The 18,406-nt window shown below is 32.2% G+C and overlaps 3 protein-coding genes across 7 annotated transcripts; 1 reads left to right on the forward strand and 2 right to left on the reverse strand.

Annotated features, from left to right (window-relative positions):
- Positions 1–95: 95 nt before the first annotated feature.
- LOC149729345 (DNA ligase 3-like) lies at positions 96–3,350 on the reverse strand. The gene has a single exon (XM_089885945.1). The coding sequence runs from the start codon at positions 2,927–2,929 to the stop codon at positions 374–376; it is 2,556 nt and encodes an 851-aa protein (XP_089742071.1). The 5' UTR covers positions 2,930–3,350; the 3' UTR covers positions 96–373.
- Positions 3,351–3,383: 33 nt separating this feature from the next.
- On the forward strand, positions 3,384–10,812 carry LOC149729346 (uncharacterized). Of its 4 annotated transcripts, none has more exons than XM_089885954.1 (17): positions 3,384–3,994; positions 4,693–4,744; positions 5,445–5,484; positions 5,745–5,810; positions 6,080–6,259; positions 6,678–7,004; positions 7,190–7,387; positions 7,788–7,921; positions 8,270–8,402; positions 8,702–8,827; positions 9,011–9,093; positions 9,383–9,611; positions 9,935–9,988; positions 10,056–10,114; positions 10,245–10,314; positions 10,522–10,568; positions 10,649–10,812. In XM_089885954.1, exons 4-17 carry the CDS (start codon positions 5,756–5,758, stop codon positions 10,724–10,726), a joined length of 1,773 nt encoding a protein of 590 aa, XP_089742080.1. In that variant the 5' UTR covers positions 3,384–3,994; positions 4,693–4,744; positions 5,445–5,484; positions 5,745–5,755; the 3' UTR covers positions 10,727–10,812. The 4 variants fall into 4 exon arrangements, with proteins under 4 accessions (XP_089742080.1, XP_089742079.1, XP_089742078.1 ...); XM_089885953.1 differs by having other exon boundaries at positions 3,385–3,763; positions 3,853–3,994; positions 5,445–5,810; XM_089885952.1 differs by having other exon boundaries at positions 3,385–3,994; positions 5,445–5,810.
- A 370-nt stretch (positions 10,813–11,182) lies between these two features.
- Positions 11,183–18,265, reverse strand: LOC149729347 (uncharacterized). Of its 2 annotated transcripts, XM_089885949.1 has the most exons (19): positions 18,132–18,265; positions 17,547–17,879; positions 17,263–17,451; positions 14,171–14,313; positions 13,983–14,112; positions 13,567–13,863; positions 13,072–13,341; positions 12,890–13,012; positions 12,757–12,830; positions 12,479–12,701; positions 12,343–12,370; positions 12,233–12,252; positions 12,127–12,179; positions 12,020–12,062; positions 11,924–11,955; positions 11,792–11,854; positions 11,655–11,717; positions 11,458–11,586; positions 11,183–11,328 (listed from the first exon to the last, which is right to left on the reverse strand). In XM_089885949.1, exons 1-19 carry the CDS (start codon positions 18,187–18,189, stop codon positions 11,227–11,229), a joined length of 2,373 nt encoding a protein of 790 aa, XP_089742075.1. In that variant the 5' UTR covers positions 18,190–18,265; the 3' UTR covers positions 11,183–11,226. The 2 variants fall into 2 exon arrangements, with proteins under 2 accessions (XP_089742075.1, XP_089742076.1); XM_089885950.1 differs by lacking the exons at positions 17,263–17,451; positions 17,547–17,879; positions 18,132–18,265 and adding exons at positions 14,372–14,560; positions 14,628–15,175.
- Positions 18,266–18,406: the final 141 nt, after the last annotated feature.

Raw genomic sequence — 18,406 nt, forward strand, 5'->3', positions numbered from 1 at the left:
AAGAGGCCCTGTGAAGAAATCCTACACAACCACAAAGATTGATCATATAGTTACATTGTAACACATAAAACCCTTACAAAATATATAACCATCACTTTACCGTTAGGATATTTTATTTGCAGCGAGAAAGCATCTAATATTTCTAATTTTAACTACTAATATCTTGCATTCTAAACAGAGTTTTAATGATTATAATTTTGCAATACATGCTGTTTTTATTGTGATATACAAAACAATTCATTTTTAAACAAAAATATAACAGTAAATGAAACTTATCGCTAACAAAACATTTTGCAATATATCAACATAAATGTGATTCAAAAAAGTTATACAAACCAAACAAGCACTGATACATGTTTAACTGATTAGGCATTTATAATGAAACTTTATTTTTAATACATTCCCACACATGCGATGCAGTAACAAGACTTGCACTGATCGGTATATCTGCTACTTTAACAGAGTCACATTGCACAATGTGTGTGGCTTCTTTAAACTGGTCATTACCCAACACATCCCCATTAAATGCCAGGATATGTCTCTCCATTTTCTTTCTTTTTTCCACTTCTGTTGGAATGAAGATTTTTACCCCAAGAAAAATATCATTCAAGAATTCTGATTCGGCCATTTTTAGCAACTTCTCTTCATTGTTTTCCTTCACCTGTTGAAAAACTGACACCTGTTGTGTAGATTTTGATGTGGACTCATCTTTAACAACTGGGGTGCTGCTTACTCCAAGTAAATGTGAAATATCTGACTCTTCTTTTGATTTTAAATACAATGCCTTTAAACGTTCCAATGAAGTTGCTGTTTTCCAGTTCTTATCCCTTCTAATCTTGGTAACTCTGGGAAATCTTATAGAAATTCCCTCTGCAGTATGAGACTCTGATTGTGTGAACTCAGTACCCGTGATTTCCCACACTGGTGCATTCTTTGGGTCAGCTACAACCAAATCTGGGACATGATTTTTATTCAAATTCAACCACTTTGGTACTCTCTTCATATCTTTGCTTATTTTCTCAACTTTCAGTTGTTTGTTTATCTTCTCCAATGTCTCATCATCATGTCCATTCCCGACTTTAGTAACCGTACACCAGCGTTCTCGCTTTTCATCATAAACCCCCATCAGGAACACAGACATCATTCCACCTTTGCTGCCAGTCCCATAGTAAGCACCCAGTACTACTAAATCAGCGGTATCCGCCATCTGTCCCTGCATTAGATAGTCCTTCTTCACTTTAAGCCAATGTCGCTTTCCTGGTTCATAAACCCCTTTAATATCCTTCAACACCAGACCCTCCAAACCCTCCTTTATAACCCTCACAATCATATGCTTCAGGTCATCTGGTTTATTCACAAACTTCAACTCCGAAAGCATAACTCGGTTTGGGATCACTTTCATGCTGGTTTCAAGGATTGTTCTTCTTTCTTTCATTGACTTTCCCATCAAGTTCTCTCCATTGAACTGAAGAATGTCAAATATAAACAAGCAAACATTAGCGTCTTGAAATTTAGACTTCTTATGAATACCAAGGGTTCCAAATGGAAGAGGATTTCCAGTTTTAACATCGACCAGCAAGACTTCACTGTCCAGAATCATGCTGTGGCCATCAGGAAAAGCATCCGGGATATATTTTTCAAAATGCATGATTTTGTGGTCGGATACAGGTTTTAAACTTCTGCTGTAAAACTGGAAATCTTTTCCTTTCATATGCAGTTGTACCCTTTCGCCATCATACTTAATTTCAGAGTACATCCCATTCGGACATTTCTTCATAGCTTGCTCAACTGACTTGCATGCTTCAGCTAGCATGGGAGACACTGGTGTCATGAGAGAGGCACGAACCTCCAACTTTTTACTCCCTGATTTCTTATTCTCTTCAATCCGATCCAGTACATCTTTTAAATCCCTTGATGCCTTGAAAGCCTCGTGTGCGTTGCTGTCCAGAGCATCCAGGATATGCTTTGGCCCTGCTGTTATTTTAAGATCACATTTAATTAGCCTTATTACTGTTCTGAGGTCATTTCCGGTGCTGCGTTTTGCCAGTTTTTTTAAAAGTTCAAGCTGGTCCTCCTCCCTTGTGAGTTTAGACAAGTTTTCAAGAAAGTCATCTACATCATGGATGGTCAGCGTGCTCTTCTTGGTCGGAGGACATGATGTGTTCGATTCAAAGAACTTATAAACTGTTTCTGAAACATCTCCTTGCTCCAAGTCTTCCATCATGTCATCAACATCTTCAACGAAGATCTTACTGAACAACTTAACAAGTTGTTTGCTTTGTAAGTTATATGTTCTTTTGACAGCTCCTGGCATGAGAAGTTTAACTATTGTGAACAAGTCCCCAGTGAACCCATCGCCACTTGAGCCTTTTTCGAAAAACCTTTTTGCGATGTTGGTTTTTTCATTATAGCTCGCTTCTTCTGCGATCATCCCACACAAACGTCGAAACTCTCTGAACTGATTATCTTTTGAGTTCCCTCCCACTCGAGGAGCAGAAGATGTGGATGGGGAATCATCAGTTTTTATCTTCTTCTGAGGCGTGGAGACTTTGGCTGCTGGAGAAGGTACAGGATCAGATGATTTACGTTTTTTGGGTGTAGCTTTTTTAGGAGTCTTCTTAGCTGCTTGATTGGCGCATAAAGTAGCAACAAGCTTTTTAATTTCATCCTTTTCTTCATCCTTCATGTCAGCGAATCCATCTAAGTCACTTACATCCTCTATTTTCTTTGTGGTTGCCCTTGCCTTAACAAAGGTTTCAAACATACATGGAATATGATGATATTGCTTCATTTCACCATCTCCATCATTAAAGTAATTAGGAACACACTTTGCAATCCTTGGGCTGCCTTTTTCTATTGGTTTCTTGCACTTTTTGCAATTTGATTTTCTTTTACCATAGTCGCAAGTGAATCTAGTAGAATCTGACATTTTTCTACTGAAAAATTATATCTAAGAATATGATATAAAATACACAGGTAGTTAATATATCGATCTCCTGTATGCTGTAATGTAAAGCTAAAGCACATCGCATATTTATAGTGTTTTTCTTTTTCCCTTCATTACTATGTAAACTCTTTTTTATGTTGCAGGAAGCATTGGAATCAGTACCAGACAGATCTAACTATGTTTGTAAGCAATTAAACCTCAACCCATGTTGATATGGTTACTATATTTCAAGCCAACACGAAACTTTAGTTTTGCCAATGTGGTTTCATTTTAAAACTCGTGAAATTGGGGAATTCCCCAAATCGTTAAATTGCTAAGCTAATGTTGACCAGAGCCATAGAAATACCGAGTAGTCCAACCCATTGTTACGTAAAAGACAAATTGAACGGCAATTTGGTTCCAAAATAACACAGTAGGTATATGGAAAATGCATGTTTTTCGGTAAATTAGAGAAAAACTTGAGTCCAAAAACAAATTTAAAAGTTAAAAAGTGTAAAAAACAAGTGTTATTTGTTTTCTGTATCAAAAAAGTCAAAAAATGGAATTAGAAGCGGTTGATTTGTGACATTTTAGTCATTTAATGGGGGTAAATTATTTTTTTTCAAAAAAATGTTTGGTATTGTAAATAGAAGCTGTTTTACGCCTTTCCACAAAAGGAAATCGCAAATAAAACTCAACAAGTTCGTTTAAATTCATTGCGAAAGTCACCGCTTTTGCTCTATTTTGAACACACACAGACGGCAGTTGGACTACTCGGTGTTTTTACGACTCTGATGTTGACAATATTTTTTGTGGACATTTTTTAAGTTTTATTAGGTATTGCTTCACGGATTTAGAAATTAACGATTTAATTAGCGCAGCAATGTTATAGTGCACTTGAATAACGTAGTTTTGTTCTATTATAGAGAGAATTCATGTCTTTGATCTTTTACGAAGCTTTGTGGACCGTGCATTAAGGTTCTTCAATGTCAGCTTTTATAATAATTGGATAACGGAGACGAAACAAAAGATATTCATACAAACTTCGACTTTGAACTTCAAACACAAGTCAGTACCCTTAGGGTATTCCCCTTCAATATAAGAAAGTAAAGTTACCAGTAGTAAATATTTGCATAACGCCAATGGCTTACTACGCTTTAACAATCACACCAACGCTTTGTTGTACGAATCAACAATGATGGCTTTTTATAGTTTACACAACGTCAAAGTCAGAGTTTAAAAGTTCTTGTTGTATTTATGTTTTTGCTTTTAAGAAACCATTTATAACATAAAAACCTATATATATATTTTTACTACATTATATATTTTAAAAGACTTGGATAAACCATCCATGACGTAGGCATCTAAACACACAGCACCTATTTTTAGAAGCAACAATCAAATGGTCATCCGATCAAAGTAATAAAACTATTACATCCATTTTTAATATTTAATAATATGCAAATTGCAAAATAAATATGGGGCATTGTGTGTAAGCTGTTTCTTTATAATTTTTAATGAAAACGCTTTAAAAACAGGAGGCAGCGACTCTCTGCCCCTCCGTATGTGGGTGGCAGTGTCACGCTGCTATTGCTATTTGTTCTCCTTGTTGTTTATATTAAACAGTGATTAATGTGATGAAATAATCTGTGAGAAAACTTTCATGAATCATCATAATTATAAAGTTGTTTGTTAGCTAACAGTAGATGTTGATTACCATTATTGTATATGTGTTTGCTGTTGCAATGACTTCTTTTTGTGTGCAGGTTTTCTGGGTTGGAATTGCTTTGTGCTTTGCTGGATTACAGAAATGCGAAGGTATATATATCCTGTGTTGGTGTGTTTATATTCATTTGTGTGTTTGGTAATCTTGTGTATTACGTATAAGTAGTCTGTGAAACATACGTTTTAACATATATATGTATACCTTCTTTTTTTAAAGTTAAATAAAGTTTACATAAGTCTAGTCAGTTTAAGAATATTAGGCAATGATGTATCTTTAAATTAAATTGCTAAAGCCTTTAGGCTGTTTTTTTAGTTAAATTGCACAAGTAATAAACCATATATCGTCTGTAGGGTGTAACGGTCACGCCTTTTATCCAAAACAATATTTCTTTCTTTTTTATCAATAAGCGTGTATATACATATTTTATTACCTGTATACACTTATATATTTATATACTGTAGCGACTATACATATATATATCATATAGCATATATATATATTTATATACTGTAGCGACTAAAACTTAACATTCGGTATTGCGTAATTACTGTCACGTGTTGTTTGCCTATCGCCATTGCGTAATTACAGACACTACCTTCTTCTTTTACCAAACTCTCTCAATTGCCCTTTTTTTACCGTTGTTGTTTTGGCATACAAAAGAGTGAAGTCTAATCATTTTAATTAAAACGATCTTAGATTCAACATCGCTACAACCGCTACAATAAAATGTTAATGTTAATAAAAAAGTAGATAAGTAAATTAAGAAAATTCAAACAACACAATGTTTAACAGGTTGTGGAACATTAACAACTTCTCCTGGCACTTCATATTGGTCAGTGGATTACGTCGGAAACCTTTACACAATTTACTTTTGTCCGAAAAACACGAAATATAGTTGGACATTGTTATATCGAAATTACACTGTTATTGCTGTTGTGAATTTGTCCATTTTAAAGAGTAATATTTCAAGGAACGCATGTAGCGTGTCAACAAACTCTGCAGAGTTTGGGGCCAGTTGTGTTAGTACCAACGCCACCTGTTATCACACAACATTCTTCACGAAAGTCAAGTTACCAGTATCTTTGTATGCAGCGTATTTGTGGATGAGGCCTGTTGGCTTTAGCTCAAATTGTCTTTTTAAGCGATTATGGGTTCGGTGTAAGTATGTAATATTTTAAATTAAAAATAAAATTTAGTTTTACCTCTTGTTGTAAGTTCATGTTTTTTAATTATATTTATGTCTAACCACAGGAAAAGCCCCGTAAAAATAATTTGGGTACCAAGTGTACGGAAACATAATATTTATGTTATTATGATTAGATACCTTGTACACAAGTATAGGCTTTTATTCATTTAAACAATAAATGCAGAACAGTATAGTGGTATACATTTGTGCCTATCGACTAACTAATGCATTTCTTACATAGATTGTTACACCTATGTTTCATTGTTTAATGGTGTCATCCAAACAAAGTATAGTCATCAATCAGCGTGTGGGTATGGGTGTTCGGCACTCCTTACCTGTGCTGAGGGTTGGTTGGCTAACACCAATATAACTATGTGTAATGAGCATATATCTTGGAATGGCTCACTAACATGCATTCGTGGTACGTATGCTTTTTCTTTCTGGGTATTCGGGCTTGTTTGGTCATATTGAACCATGGCTTACACAACATTTATTTGTAACATTTATATTGTGATGAGTAGCCACTTTATGAAGTGGAAATATTTTTTTTGGAACTTTTATATTCAAATACCTTAAACATTTAAATCGAAAAACATATTAAAATGCCTACATTCAATTTAAATTCAATTGTGTTAAATATTGTGTTATTTGAGAAGGATGTACCTGTGTGATGTCATTATTACAGATTTGTGTTGAAAAGCAAGAGTTTTATAACACTTTGTGTGGTGTTTTTTTAAGTTTGAACGTTCTACTTGTAGTTGTCTATGTAAAATTACTTTTAGATTTTTACACTACTTTAGAAAATTACAAAACATTAAACTGGTTTTACTACAATATAGATGGGGGAATTGATCTTTCTGTTGCGAGTGGTGGGAAAGTTGTCAGAGCAGTTGGTCTACATTGGCTTGATATATCTGCAACATTCCCCATAACAGGCATCCCAACTTGTTATTGGATATACAATGGAAGTTTTACTGGAAGATCATTCTATACATCAGTTTTTAAATGCTCTCCACTTTCGGACTCCACATCTGAAGTCACTTGTGAAACTTATGGCACCAACATTAAGACTACCTTGTCATTTCGAACACCGCTGTGGATGGATCAAAATGTTACCCTCAGATGTACTGGGAAACGTGATGCACAGTTAACTGTTGATTTACAAGGCTAGTAATACTTTAAAAAGAATTTACTTTTTTTGTATTTGAAACTTGACATTGGTAATAAATAAATCTGACATTTTATGTTTTATGTAAAGTAGATCATATGTATTTGCATAATTAATAATTATTACATTACAGTTATACACACTGACAAGCAAATTGTTTTAACATAGTGTTTTTCTCTTTAGAGTGCAAAAATGTGACTGAAAATGGCATTTCTGTTACTTCTAGTTCCTCCAGCTACCTTTCAAATGGTTCCTTTTATTGCCCTGGTAATTCCTGGCTCTTCAATTCAAACTGGGAATATATCAGTGGTCACAAGGCTGAGACAAAATGCCTTGTAAATGCTCAGTGGAAATCATACAACGGCTTATTTTGTGAACCAGGTAATGAATTACTAAACTAATTTATAACGAATTTTTGTTGGCCATAAATAATTATAAATGGTTAAAACATAGTAGTAGTAATTATAGTTTTTGAAATACCACACTTTCTGCACATGAGTATATGAATACAATTGGCTATGATTGTGTCTGTTATGTTTACGTAGCACCAGCTCTGTACTGCATTTTTTACACAAGAATCATCCAACTGTATGAGCACCAGGTCGAAGTCAGATTCGTAGGATTTATTTTAGTTAAATTTATATAAATGTGTGCTTTATGGTTTATAAACTTTAAAACAACTTTAGGTTTATATGAAGAGTTTGGTAGAATACATAATATGTATCATTCTTATGTGTTATTCTAGTTTACCAATCCACTCTAATGAATTAATGGTTTACAGAAACAATTCCAACTCTGCAGAAAATACGAACTGTTTCCGAGGGAGAAAGTTTGAATATAAATTGCAATTATATTTCAAGTTTGGCAAATACAACATACTTTCATGTTGGAAACACAATCTATAAACTTGCAAAGGTAATGAAAACAACTATATGTTTTCATAGTATATAGTATTGTGGGGTAAGATAAGACTATAGGTCATATTATTGAAATATCCATATCGTGTTTTAAACAATTAACAACGGTCTATGGGAGAGGATATGGTTTTATACCTCTTTGAATGTTCTTTGTTTACTACTAAATGGGTCGAGAAAATAGAATGAAAGGTGTCCCACCTTCCCCCAAATTACTATATGTTGGTTGACATATTAAATTTTAAAACAAAATGTTTTTAACAAAATGACATTTAAAACAAAATGACAATTTTTATTATTAATTACAATAATTAGTTCTGTCACATTACCTTATAATAAACTTTATCAGGGATCCCAACTGACATTGACCAACCTGAAAGCTTCTGATAATTTGACGCCAATATCGTGCTCTACAATTACTCCATATACTTTGTATTTTAATAAAAGTGGAAGATCTCCCAACTATTTACTGAAAGTACAGTGTGAGTAAAATAATAACTTACTTTGTATGCTTGGAGTTATTGTTTATGATTTGTTAGGTTTTAATGGCTTTAATAAATGCTATGAATGGAGAAGCAAATAAATGAATAAATAAAGTTTTGAATAAAACTGCAGGGTAGTGCAACACCAGTCATTACAACATTTTTATGTTTCATATACTCTTTGCGAGTAAATTATTTTAAACTGTGCTTGAAGAAGAAATCTTTGTTGTACTATTTTGAAATAATCATGCGTGTATTAATACAAAACTGGTGTGATAACAACCTTTCCATTTTAACAGATGCTCCTCAGTATATTAATGCAACCACTGAATACAGATGTAGTTGGCAGATTGGTCAAACTGGACTGTGTAGATTTGAATTTGCCTCAAATCCATTGGCTGATCTCGTAGTAATTTCAAATAATGGTAAGCTCTATAGTTTGTGTGTATTTTAAAATCAACCACATGATGTGCGTATAACTTAGATGGTATAACACACAAATATTATAACTTGTCAGTTAATATGATGAATATCAATATATCATGTGTATAAGTTGTATGATAGGTTTGTAAAATTTTAATTTAGGTTATATTTATTTGGCTTTCTAGGAATCACACAGACGGAATTGCCTTCAGTTTTAATAGTGGGTGGAGAAAAAGGGAAACATTGGGGTTCTCTTAAATCAGCAAATGTAATTTTAATCAAAAATTAATGTTATTTAAACTATTTATATGTTGCATCTGCTTTACATTTTCTTTAACTTTACATATTAGGGTGGGGAAGATGGGACACCTTTAGCACATATATATCCTGATCTTGTTTTAAACAATTAACAGTCTATGGAAGTTTCAAGGATGCCGTTTTGTAATTCTTTAAATGTTCTTTATTTACTACTAAATGGGAAGAGGTAATATAATGAATATGTGTCCTATCTTCTTCCACCTTACTACACATACTGAATAACTAGTTCTATCCAATAGGTCACCGAGAATGATGCTGGCACCTATAAAGTTAAAATTACGAGCTCAAAATTTTCAAAAGGTATCACACTAACTGTGATCATAACAATCTTAAAAGACAAACCACCGGTTCATGAAAGTTCTACCAATATCGGCGAGGTTGTCGGATTAAGTGTGGCCGGTGGTTTTATAGTGTTAGCGGTGGCAGCAATTGGAATTCGATTTTATATCTTACACAGGAAATTAAAAGGTTTGATAATTCAACAATTTTATTTTCAAATATTACATAGCCTACCATAACTATTTTTTTATTTCTTTTAATACAATAAGAATAATTTAAATAACGCAGTTAGTAGAGAGAATTACTATTAGCAACAAAATAACAGTTGTTTAAATTAAAAATACACTTTGGGTTAAACCTGCTTGAAGAAAAGTTACAAATAAAAACATTTCCATTAACCCATAATAAAAATAAACCCATACCAATTAAGGGTAGTTGTACTGCATGCTGAAGATAAAAACATTAACAGTTAAAATGTAAATAAGTTTTTTAACTAGATGTCTCATTTGCAGGGAGTGGAACAAATAAAAGAAAGAAAGTTGAAACTGTGGATACTGTGAGACTAGGTATTGTATTATTGTATGGATAAACCAATATGTGTGTAATTTCAAACCAATCTTTTTTGTATTACAGAAGATGCATATTTAGAAATTCCCACAACTGCGAAAAGCAATGTTGAAAGTACACACATGGTAAATGACTAAATTTATTTTATAATTTTTTTTTGGCTAGACTTAGTTTGATATTCTGTATGCAGGGTACAAGCGTTTCATAAACAATAACATTATATATTAATAAAAACAAACAAATGTTTTTTAACAGGGTAACTCAAAGTTAAATAATGACCAAACAGAATATGAAAACTTTAAAGACAACGTCGAAGTAACTACAAGTATGTTATTTGTCAACAATAAATTATAATACAACATTTGTGCATTTTAAAAGGAAGTAATTATAAACATATTCAACAGTAAAGTCCATGTATTTGTATGCATTATAATCTGAATGAGTTTAACCTATTTATCCTTGTGTGGCCGACAAGACAGTCTTTTTAACTTGGATGTCCTGTTTTATGATATTTATATTAATGTTTTTTCAGAAGAGGATGGCTACACTGAATTCTCCTTGATGCAACCAGAACACAGTGTATGTTTTTAACAGTTTGTGCTATCTGTACCATTTTCATTGACAGAATTCATCTTAATAACTGTAATGTTTTATTGCAGGCAACAAAGGCACCAACCAACACTGAGTATGAACAACCTTTGAAAACAAAACAACCAACATATGAACAATTTAATTAAGTTTCATTACAAGTTTTTTGTTTATAATATAATTATTTATACAGAAATTGTATTTAAGAATTTGTTTTTATTAAAATCCGAAAAATTATATAATAATTCTGTTCTTGTTTATTTCTCTGAATTTCGTCTTAATGGGCTCCCCAATTAAGATATAAAATGGGATCTTTATAAGTGATTAAAAAACGCGCCATTTTCGAAATCCACGTTTTAAGTTTGTTTTGAAAATATCATTGTTTAGTAACATGCGGTCGCCCGTAGACCGATTTAAAAAAACAGAATAATTGAATAAATTTATCGCGAAAGGTTATCTTTTCAAAGGCAATCGGTATTAAAATATAAAACTTTTGCGAAGGCGCATGTCCACATTTATTTGTGCGTATACGCCGTCTATACAGATTGTAGTTAAGTTGTTAATTTTGAAAACCCAGTAAGCTGCGGTTTTATGAAACAGTAAAAACAGTGATTTACAAGAGATCTGGTCACTTTCATTTTTTAATATTTTATGGTTGTTTTCTGCTAAAACGTAGATTCTTTTTGTAGGATAATCGAATAACTTCATAGGCTCTATGCATTGTTGTATATCCACTTGTGCCAGGTTTGTTCTGAAATATATTGTATGGTTATGGCTGCTGATAGTATGCCTTATTAATTAGATAGCAAGACTTTTTTTGTATCATGCTATCCCATCTTTATGCCACATAGAAGTACTTCAGTTTAATTTACTTGTATACCTGTTTTGGGGAAATTGGGATTTCATATCCATCGTTGTCAGGCTTAATTCTTTGTATAGGTATCTCATATCCGCAATGATCAGTACTTGCACTTCGAATTGGGATTTCGTAACCAGCGTTATCTTTGTTCTAATCAAAAGTATATTAGCATAGAAAGCTACAACAAAACAGTAACATAACTCTTTATATATATATACCTGAATTCTTCCGTCAGTACTTGCACTTCGAATTGGGATTTCATAACCTGAACTATCTTTGTTCTAAGCAAAAATATATTAGCATAGCACCAGTAACTACAAAAACAGTAGCATAAGGTTTTTATATATATATATACCTCAATTCTTCCATCAAGACTTGCTCTTCGAATTGGGATTTCATAATCTTGACTGTCTTTGTTCTAATGATAAAATAAATTGTTTTGATGGTAATTTGTAAGCTGTAATGTTGATTTATCTTTGCTACTTACATTCTTGTTGCTGCTTTCTAAGCTTGTTTGAGCTGTAAATGTAAGTTGTATTTGTAAATCTATTTTGATAAAAAAGTGAGTTAAATTGTATCTTACTTTTATCGCTTGTTTCAGCAAAGGTATAGAGAGATGCTGGTGTCTAAAGTAGTTAAAGACTGGTTAAAATAAAATGCACAAATTACTTGTACACATAATGGTCTTACCGTTTCGTAAACATGTGTAATACCATTGGTGGTAACAGTATTCCTATGTTCCTCTAAGATAGTAAGAATTAGATACAATCTAATTATTTCAACCTTAGTTACTTACCAGCGATTGTTGCATAAATTCTTTTGTTGTTTTGTAAATAAAAATAAAGAATTATTAGATATTAGATGAGCTTGTAAAAATATTTGTTTAATGCTTAATACATTTCTTACCTATATGGTGCAGATGTTGATTCTGTAACTAAATTAAATTAATTGGTTAGAGCCCAATAGTTAAGTTGGTAATTTTGCATGTTGTTTACTTGAAGCTAAACTGCGGGAATATACAGTAGGCTACACAGCAATTTACCTTTTTCAGTTCTGGTTTTCTTCCGATAATAAACAAGAGCCAACGATATGATAATCACTGCAGTGATTGAACCTAAAGCAATAATGATTGTTACATAACCTGGGTCAATCTCTTCTGCTTTGTTATATAGAGAAGCAATAGTAATGTTCATTACGAAAGCATTGTGTGGAAATATGTTTGAAGTTAGGGTAAGTTGGTAGATTCCAAAGTCTGTTTCAGAAACCTAAAATGAGAGCTGAAATTAAAGAAGATTTCAAAATGTAATTTCATATTGTTACTTTTGTTTTCCGATATATGAACTTCTGTGTTTTATGTTGCTGTGCAGTTAAAGAGACCCCACTTGTAATAACAACTGCAAAAAGTAGAGTTTACTTTTAGGGCCTTGTTTCTGTATTCTCATATTGTACTTACCATTTCCCATTTTAAGTATAAAAGAATCTGCCTTAGGATTTGAAGTGAACTCTACAATACATTCTTCTGGATTACCAATAGCCCAATGACATATAATACTTGTGTTTCTTGTTTCAGGTGGATCTGTTAGATAAGAAAAAGTTACGATGATACTGTACAGTGTTTAACAAAAGCCAACTTACACAACACATCGATATGGATTTGTGAGCTGTACCTTCCAAAGGCATCATCCGTCATACAGGTATATATACCAGTATCCTCTTTTGACACAGAGGCTAGATATAACATGGGTTGTGTTCTTAAAGTATTATTAGGAAGTTTCCATGTAAAAGTAGTATTAAGTTGTTGCTGATATTCAATATTGCATAAGATAGAAACACTTTCATGTATTGGTGGTTGGACAAAATTATTTTGAATACTGTGACTCCCAGAATGATGAAACTTTACAGTTCCTGAAAATACAAGCCTTTGTTAATTTGGTATTACTTTAATTTAGGTCACATATGTTCTCACTTCGATATATAATTTAAGTAATGACCTAATTGTTCTAAAACCAGCTAACATGGTTTTATTTTTGTGTTTAAGTTTCTGTTTTTACAGTTTTTTTGCAATGTTTAATTTTTATGTAAAAAGTAATATCTGGGTGTATTATAAAAATGTACTTGCACATTACTTACGTGCTTCAGGCACAACAGAAATCAAATATTTCTCGCTTTTTGCCTGACCAATTGTATTCTTGGCGACACAGAACAGGAAAAAAGTGGTGTTTGGATTGACACCAGTGTATGTTTGTCCATTTATGCAGTTAGCTATATCAGTAAGGCAGTACATTATTTGATAGGTATATTGTGGGTTTGAATTGCTTCTGCAGATAGTTGATAGCGAGTGGTCACTTCTTATCGTATACCCACTTGTCACCTTAAGTATATGCGGTGAAGCAGATACAATCTCCATGGTGACATTTTGTGGAGCATCTGAGTAGAAACACCAAACAATAATCATTTATATTGTCATGCACATAGTATTGAAACTTACAAGTAACATTCCCACTCATAGTATTTTATAAATGTTAAGTAAGGACAACTTTACTTACAAGTAACATTGAGTGTAATATTTGCTCTGTGACTTTGCTTGAAGTAGTTTGTGTATTGATTGACAGCTTGACATTCAACTACTTTGTTGTTGTCACTTGCTTGTAATGGAGGTGATATCCATGTTGATGACTGTTTATTATATATTGGTCAGTTTATTTCAAATGTACACTATACATAAATGCACCACCTTTGTAACATTAGTTGCTGTTTGGTTAAAGTAAAATATGCTGTAAGTGGCAGCTGGGACTTCCCCTGAGTAGATACACTCCAAAATAGCTCTACTACCAGCTTGGACAGTATAGTTTCCAATAATAGAATTTGTATTTGGACCTGTTGCCATTACCAATGTAAAAGTGATCAGTAAATCAGAATAGCTAAAGGATTATACCTTTCGAACACAACATGTTGTTTATATTTGTCCATTCAGCATAAGCATTACAGGTTGTTGTTCTGTCCACTACAAATGATCCATTTACTTTAAAAAACAACTCAGATCCGCTTGGACACGATGCATTTCCAATTGAGTTATACTCGCTTTTGATGGATCTCACAAGTACATCATTTAAACTTGAGCATGCTAAACATTTGAAATGTTTGATGTGTGCCAAAGTAAAAATACCAGTACATTGAATTATTTTACTTACGTTTAATTTGGATTTTCATGTAATAAGTTGGTGATGGTATGCAAGTAAGAACAACTTGCAAATCTGAGTGAAAGGGATTTCCAAAATCTAGCACAGAGCCCCATGCAAGGGAGGGATTGTTGCAATTTGGATTGGTTGTATTAGTGCAGTTGAAGGCAAGTTTATTTGTAACAATTTGATTTGAAATATACCAATATTTCCATTCACAACTTTCTACCCCAGGTGAAGGAACTATTGCATGCAAGGCAAGGGTGTAGAATCCCAATGCTCTCGTTGTTTGATTGTTTACGTTTGGAAGACAAATTATATTGGCATTTCCAGATGCTGTCCAAACAAATACTTAGTTAATATGTGTTCAGTACTGTGGTATAGGGGACATCTTTAGCACATTATATACAATTATACCGATCCTGTTTTAAACAATTAACAGCCGTCTATGCTGGTAGTCGCAAGAATACGGTTTATTAATTCTTAGAATGTTCTTTGTTTGCTACCAAATTGGTCAAGACAATTAAATAAAAAAGGTGTCCTATCTTCTCCAACCCTAATATATATGTTGTTGCTGCCAGATGTATTGTAGAAGTACAAGAGATATTCTTGTAGACAATTGTAATAAAATATTCACTAGCAGATGTCTTTCACAATTACAATACACAGACAATAAACAAAACAAAATCTATAATTAACTTTCACTGATTTAAATAATATATATAAATATTAAACTTGGAATTACTTTTGTTTGAATTAGGCTTAAAAATTTATACATTAATACTTACTTAACTGTTTCCGACTTTTGCTGTATTAAATTTGTATAACCTAAACCTATAGCCTATATTACTTAATATGCAAGAATACATACATATTTCATTTAATATTTACAACAAATCTTACCTTTATAAATATACAATACAAAAAGGAACAGAATGCAGTACATATAGTTCATACTTTATACAACATACAAAAAATTGTAACAATCTGTCCAATGCTCAGAATTATTTGTTGCAGAAAAGGAAATCTCTTTCACCTCCTTCGTATTTTAACGTCATAAATTTGAGTGGGTTGTTTAAGTGGATTATTAATTGAAATATGAGTCAAGGTATTGAATCATTTCATATGTTTTACATATATAGCCAATATTGCATATAAAGGATATAATGTAAATGTTTTTATATAGGTTATAATTGTTTTACATATATGGGTGTTTTATTTGAAAAAAAAATGATTTAAAATTAGGTGGCACATTTGAAATGTATGTAAGCCATGTTAATGAGTAAAGACAATTTATAGTTAAATACATATATAGACATAGGTTATTATGTATGAATGTTGTTAGATATATATATATATATACATATCAACCTGTATTATGTACATATACGGTTTTATACAATATGGTTCAGTGATCATAAATGTGTTGCGTTTATTTAAATCTCAATATCTATTGCAATAAGCCAAGATGAAAACAAATTTTGTGATTTGTTTAGGAAAATCCGTTTTGCTAAATGGGAAACTTGGGTTGCATCCACATTAATATGAAAGTTGTTTGTTTTCCTCACTGTGGGCATTATCATTGTTAAAGTTTGTATTTTCCACTGTCATTAGCAGATGGCTGAAAACACACAATCTTTATATTATTAAGTTTTAATGTTGGAAAGTTGAACATTACTTTTACTCACATTGTTTTTTGAAAACACAAATACTTGTTCTTCCATATTCTGTAGCTGATTGAATTGACCTTCAACGAGTTGGCCTTGATAATTGCAATGATTATTTATAATATTAAATATAATCGATAATTCAAAGTCGTACCACTTTTTTCCAGTTTTATTAGTATTGCAGGGGGATTAGATTTAAAGATAACAGAGCAAGTTCCAAGTTGACCAACTGTCCAGCAGCAGGTTAATGTTTTAAAATGAAACAAGGGCGGGTCTGTATTTAAAAATGAAATTTTACTATTTTTACTAGTTGGTGTATTAACGCAGCAAATAAAAATGAGTTGTGTTGTTTTTCCTATATCTGCTAGTCACAAATTATGGTCTTTCATAAATTTAGTATGGACAACTTTACTTACAAGTAACATTGAGTGTAACACTTGCTCTGTGACTTTGATTGAAGTAGTTTGTGTATTGATTGACAGCTTGACATTCAACTACTTTGTTGTTGTCGCCTGCTTGTAATGGAGGTGATATCCATGTTGATGACTGTTGATTATATGTTGGTCAGTTTATTTCAAATGTACACTATACGTAAATGTAGGCACCTTTGTAACATTACTTGTTTGGTTGAAGTAAGATGAGTTCCACAATGATGACTGTTGATTTAATGTTTAATTTAATTACAATTTTATCATGTAATGTAAAATAAACACCTTTGAGACTTCTATTATTTTTTGGTCAAAATAGAATCTGCTGAAGTTAGCAATTGGTAGTTCCCCTGAATAGATACACTTAAACTGTGCTCTATTACCAGCTTTGACAGTGTTGTTGCCAATAAAAGCAATTGTTCTTGGACCTGTGTTGTAATTCAACTTGGAGTTTATAATAATTAACATTTATTACATTATATACAATAATAATTATGCCATACCTTTTTTGAAATTATTTTAGATTTGTTTTTATATACTGTATAATTATACCTTTTGAACACTGCATGTTGTTTATATTTGTCCATTCAGCATAAGCATTACAGGTTGTTGTTCTGTCCACTACAAGTGATCCGTTCACTTTAAAAAACAACTCAGATCCACTTGGACAGTTTATAGAGCCAACCGAGTTATATTCGCTCTTGCTGGATATCACATTAACTTGGTTTGTTGCTGTGCAGTCTACAAAGAGTAATTGTGAATAATTATTATTTTATTACAGTACGAAATGCAAAGTGTTTTTAAAAACAATGTTTCTTGGCTGGTTCTATACTAACCTTTAAGAACAACATTCACTGAATAACTTGGTGATGGAGAACATTGCATGTTTATATTCATATCCATGTATTGTGGTTGTAACAATGTTAGTTGTGATGTCACTGTACCAGCATTGTTGACACAAGTGATTGTTTCATTTACACCAGTGTAGTTATAACATCTAACAAATGCACTAATATAAAATGCACCACCATCGAACTCTCCCCCATATCTCCATACACAGCTAGAAACACCAGTTGTTGATATTGTTGTTGATATCTTAAGGTTGCTTATACCAAGCGCTCTTGTTGCAGTATTACCAGGTGTTGGCAGGTTTATTAACACTGCTTTATCTAAAGTACATTATATATTATATATATATGTATATATGCAATTTATTTATCCACACAGTGTAAGAATTCTTAGGATAATATCAATACACTAGTGTTGCATGTATGCAACAGCTATCAACAGTAATTACCATTTAAAACAATATTTTTAACATTCAATGGTGTTGCAGTTGAATAACCCTGTTTTCTATATATATATATCTATCCATGCTTTATAATAAACATTTATTAGGTATCCTATAAAGTCAGAATTACCTGACCAGGTAAAGGAAGCAATAGATAAAACAAACAATAGATATTTTAGTGTCATCATTGGGTTAATCGAAGATAATGTTGTTTTATGTTCTTTGTGTAGGTTTACTTCCTTGTAGCTACTTCGCTTGTGTCTGCTATATGTTTTTTTTTAATTCTGTTAAGTGTACAAATGTACAATAATATTAAACACTTTAAAAACGCATTAAATTATGATTACTGATTAATATACACTTAATAGGTTGTAATACTATATGCAGAACACCTTATTTTAGAAA

This window comes from Ciona robusta, chromosome 10, assembly GCF_009617815.1.
Source record: "Ciona robusta chromosome 10, ASM961781v2".
Taxonomy (NCBI): Eukaryota; Metazoa; Chordata; class Ascidiacea; order Phlebobranchia; family Cionidae; genus Ciona; species Ciona robusta.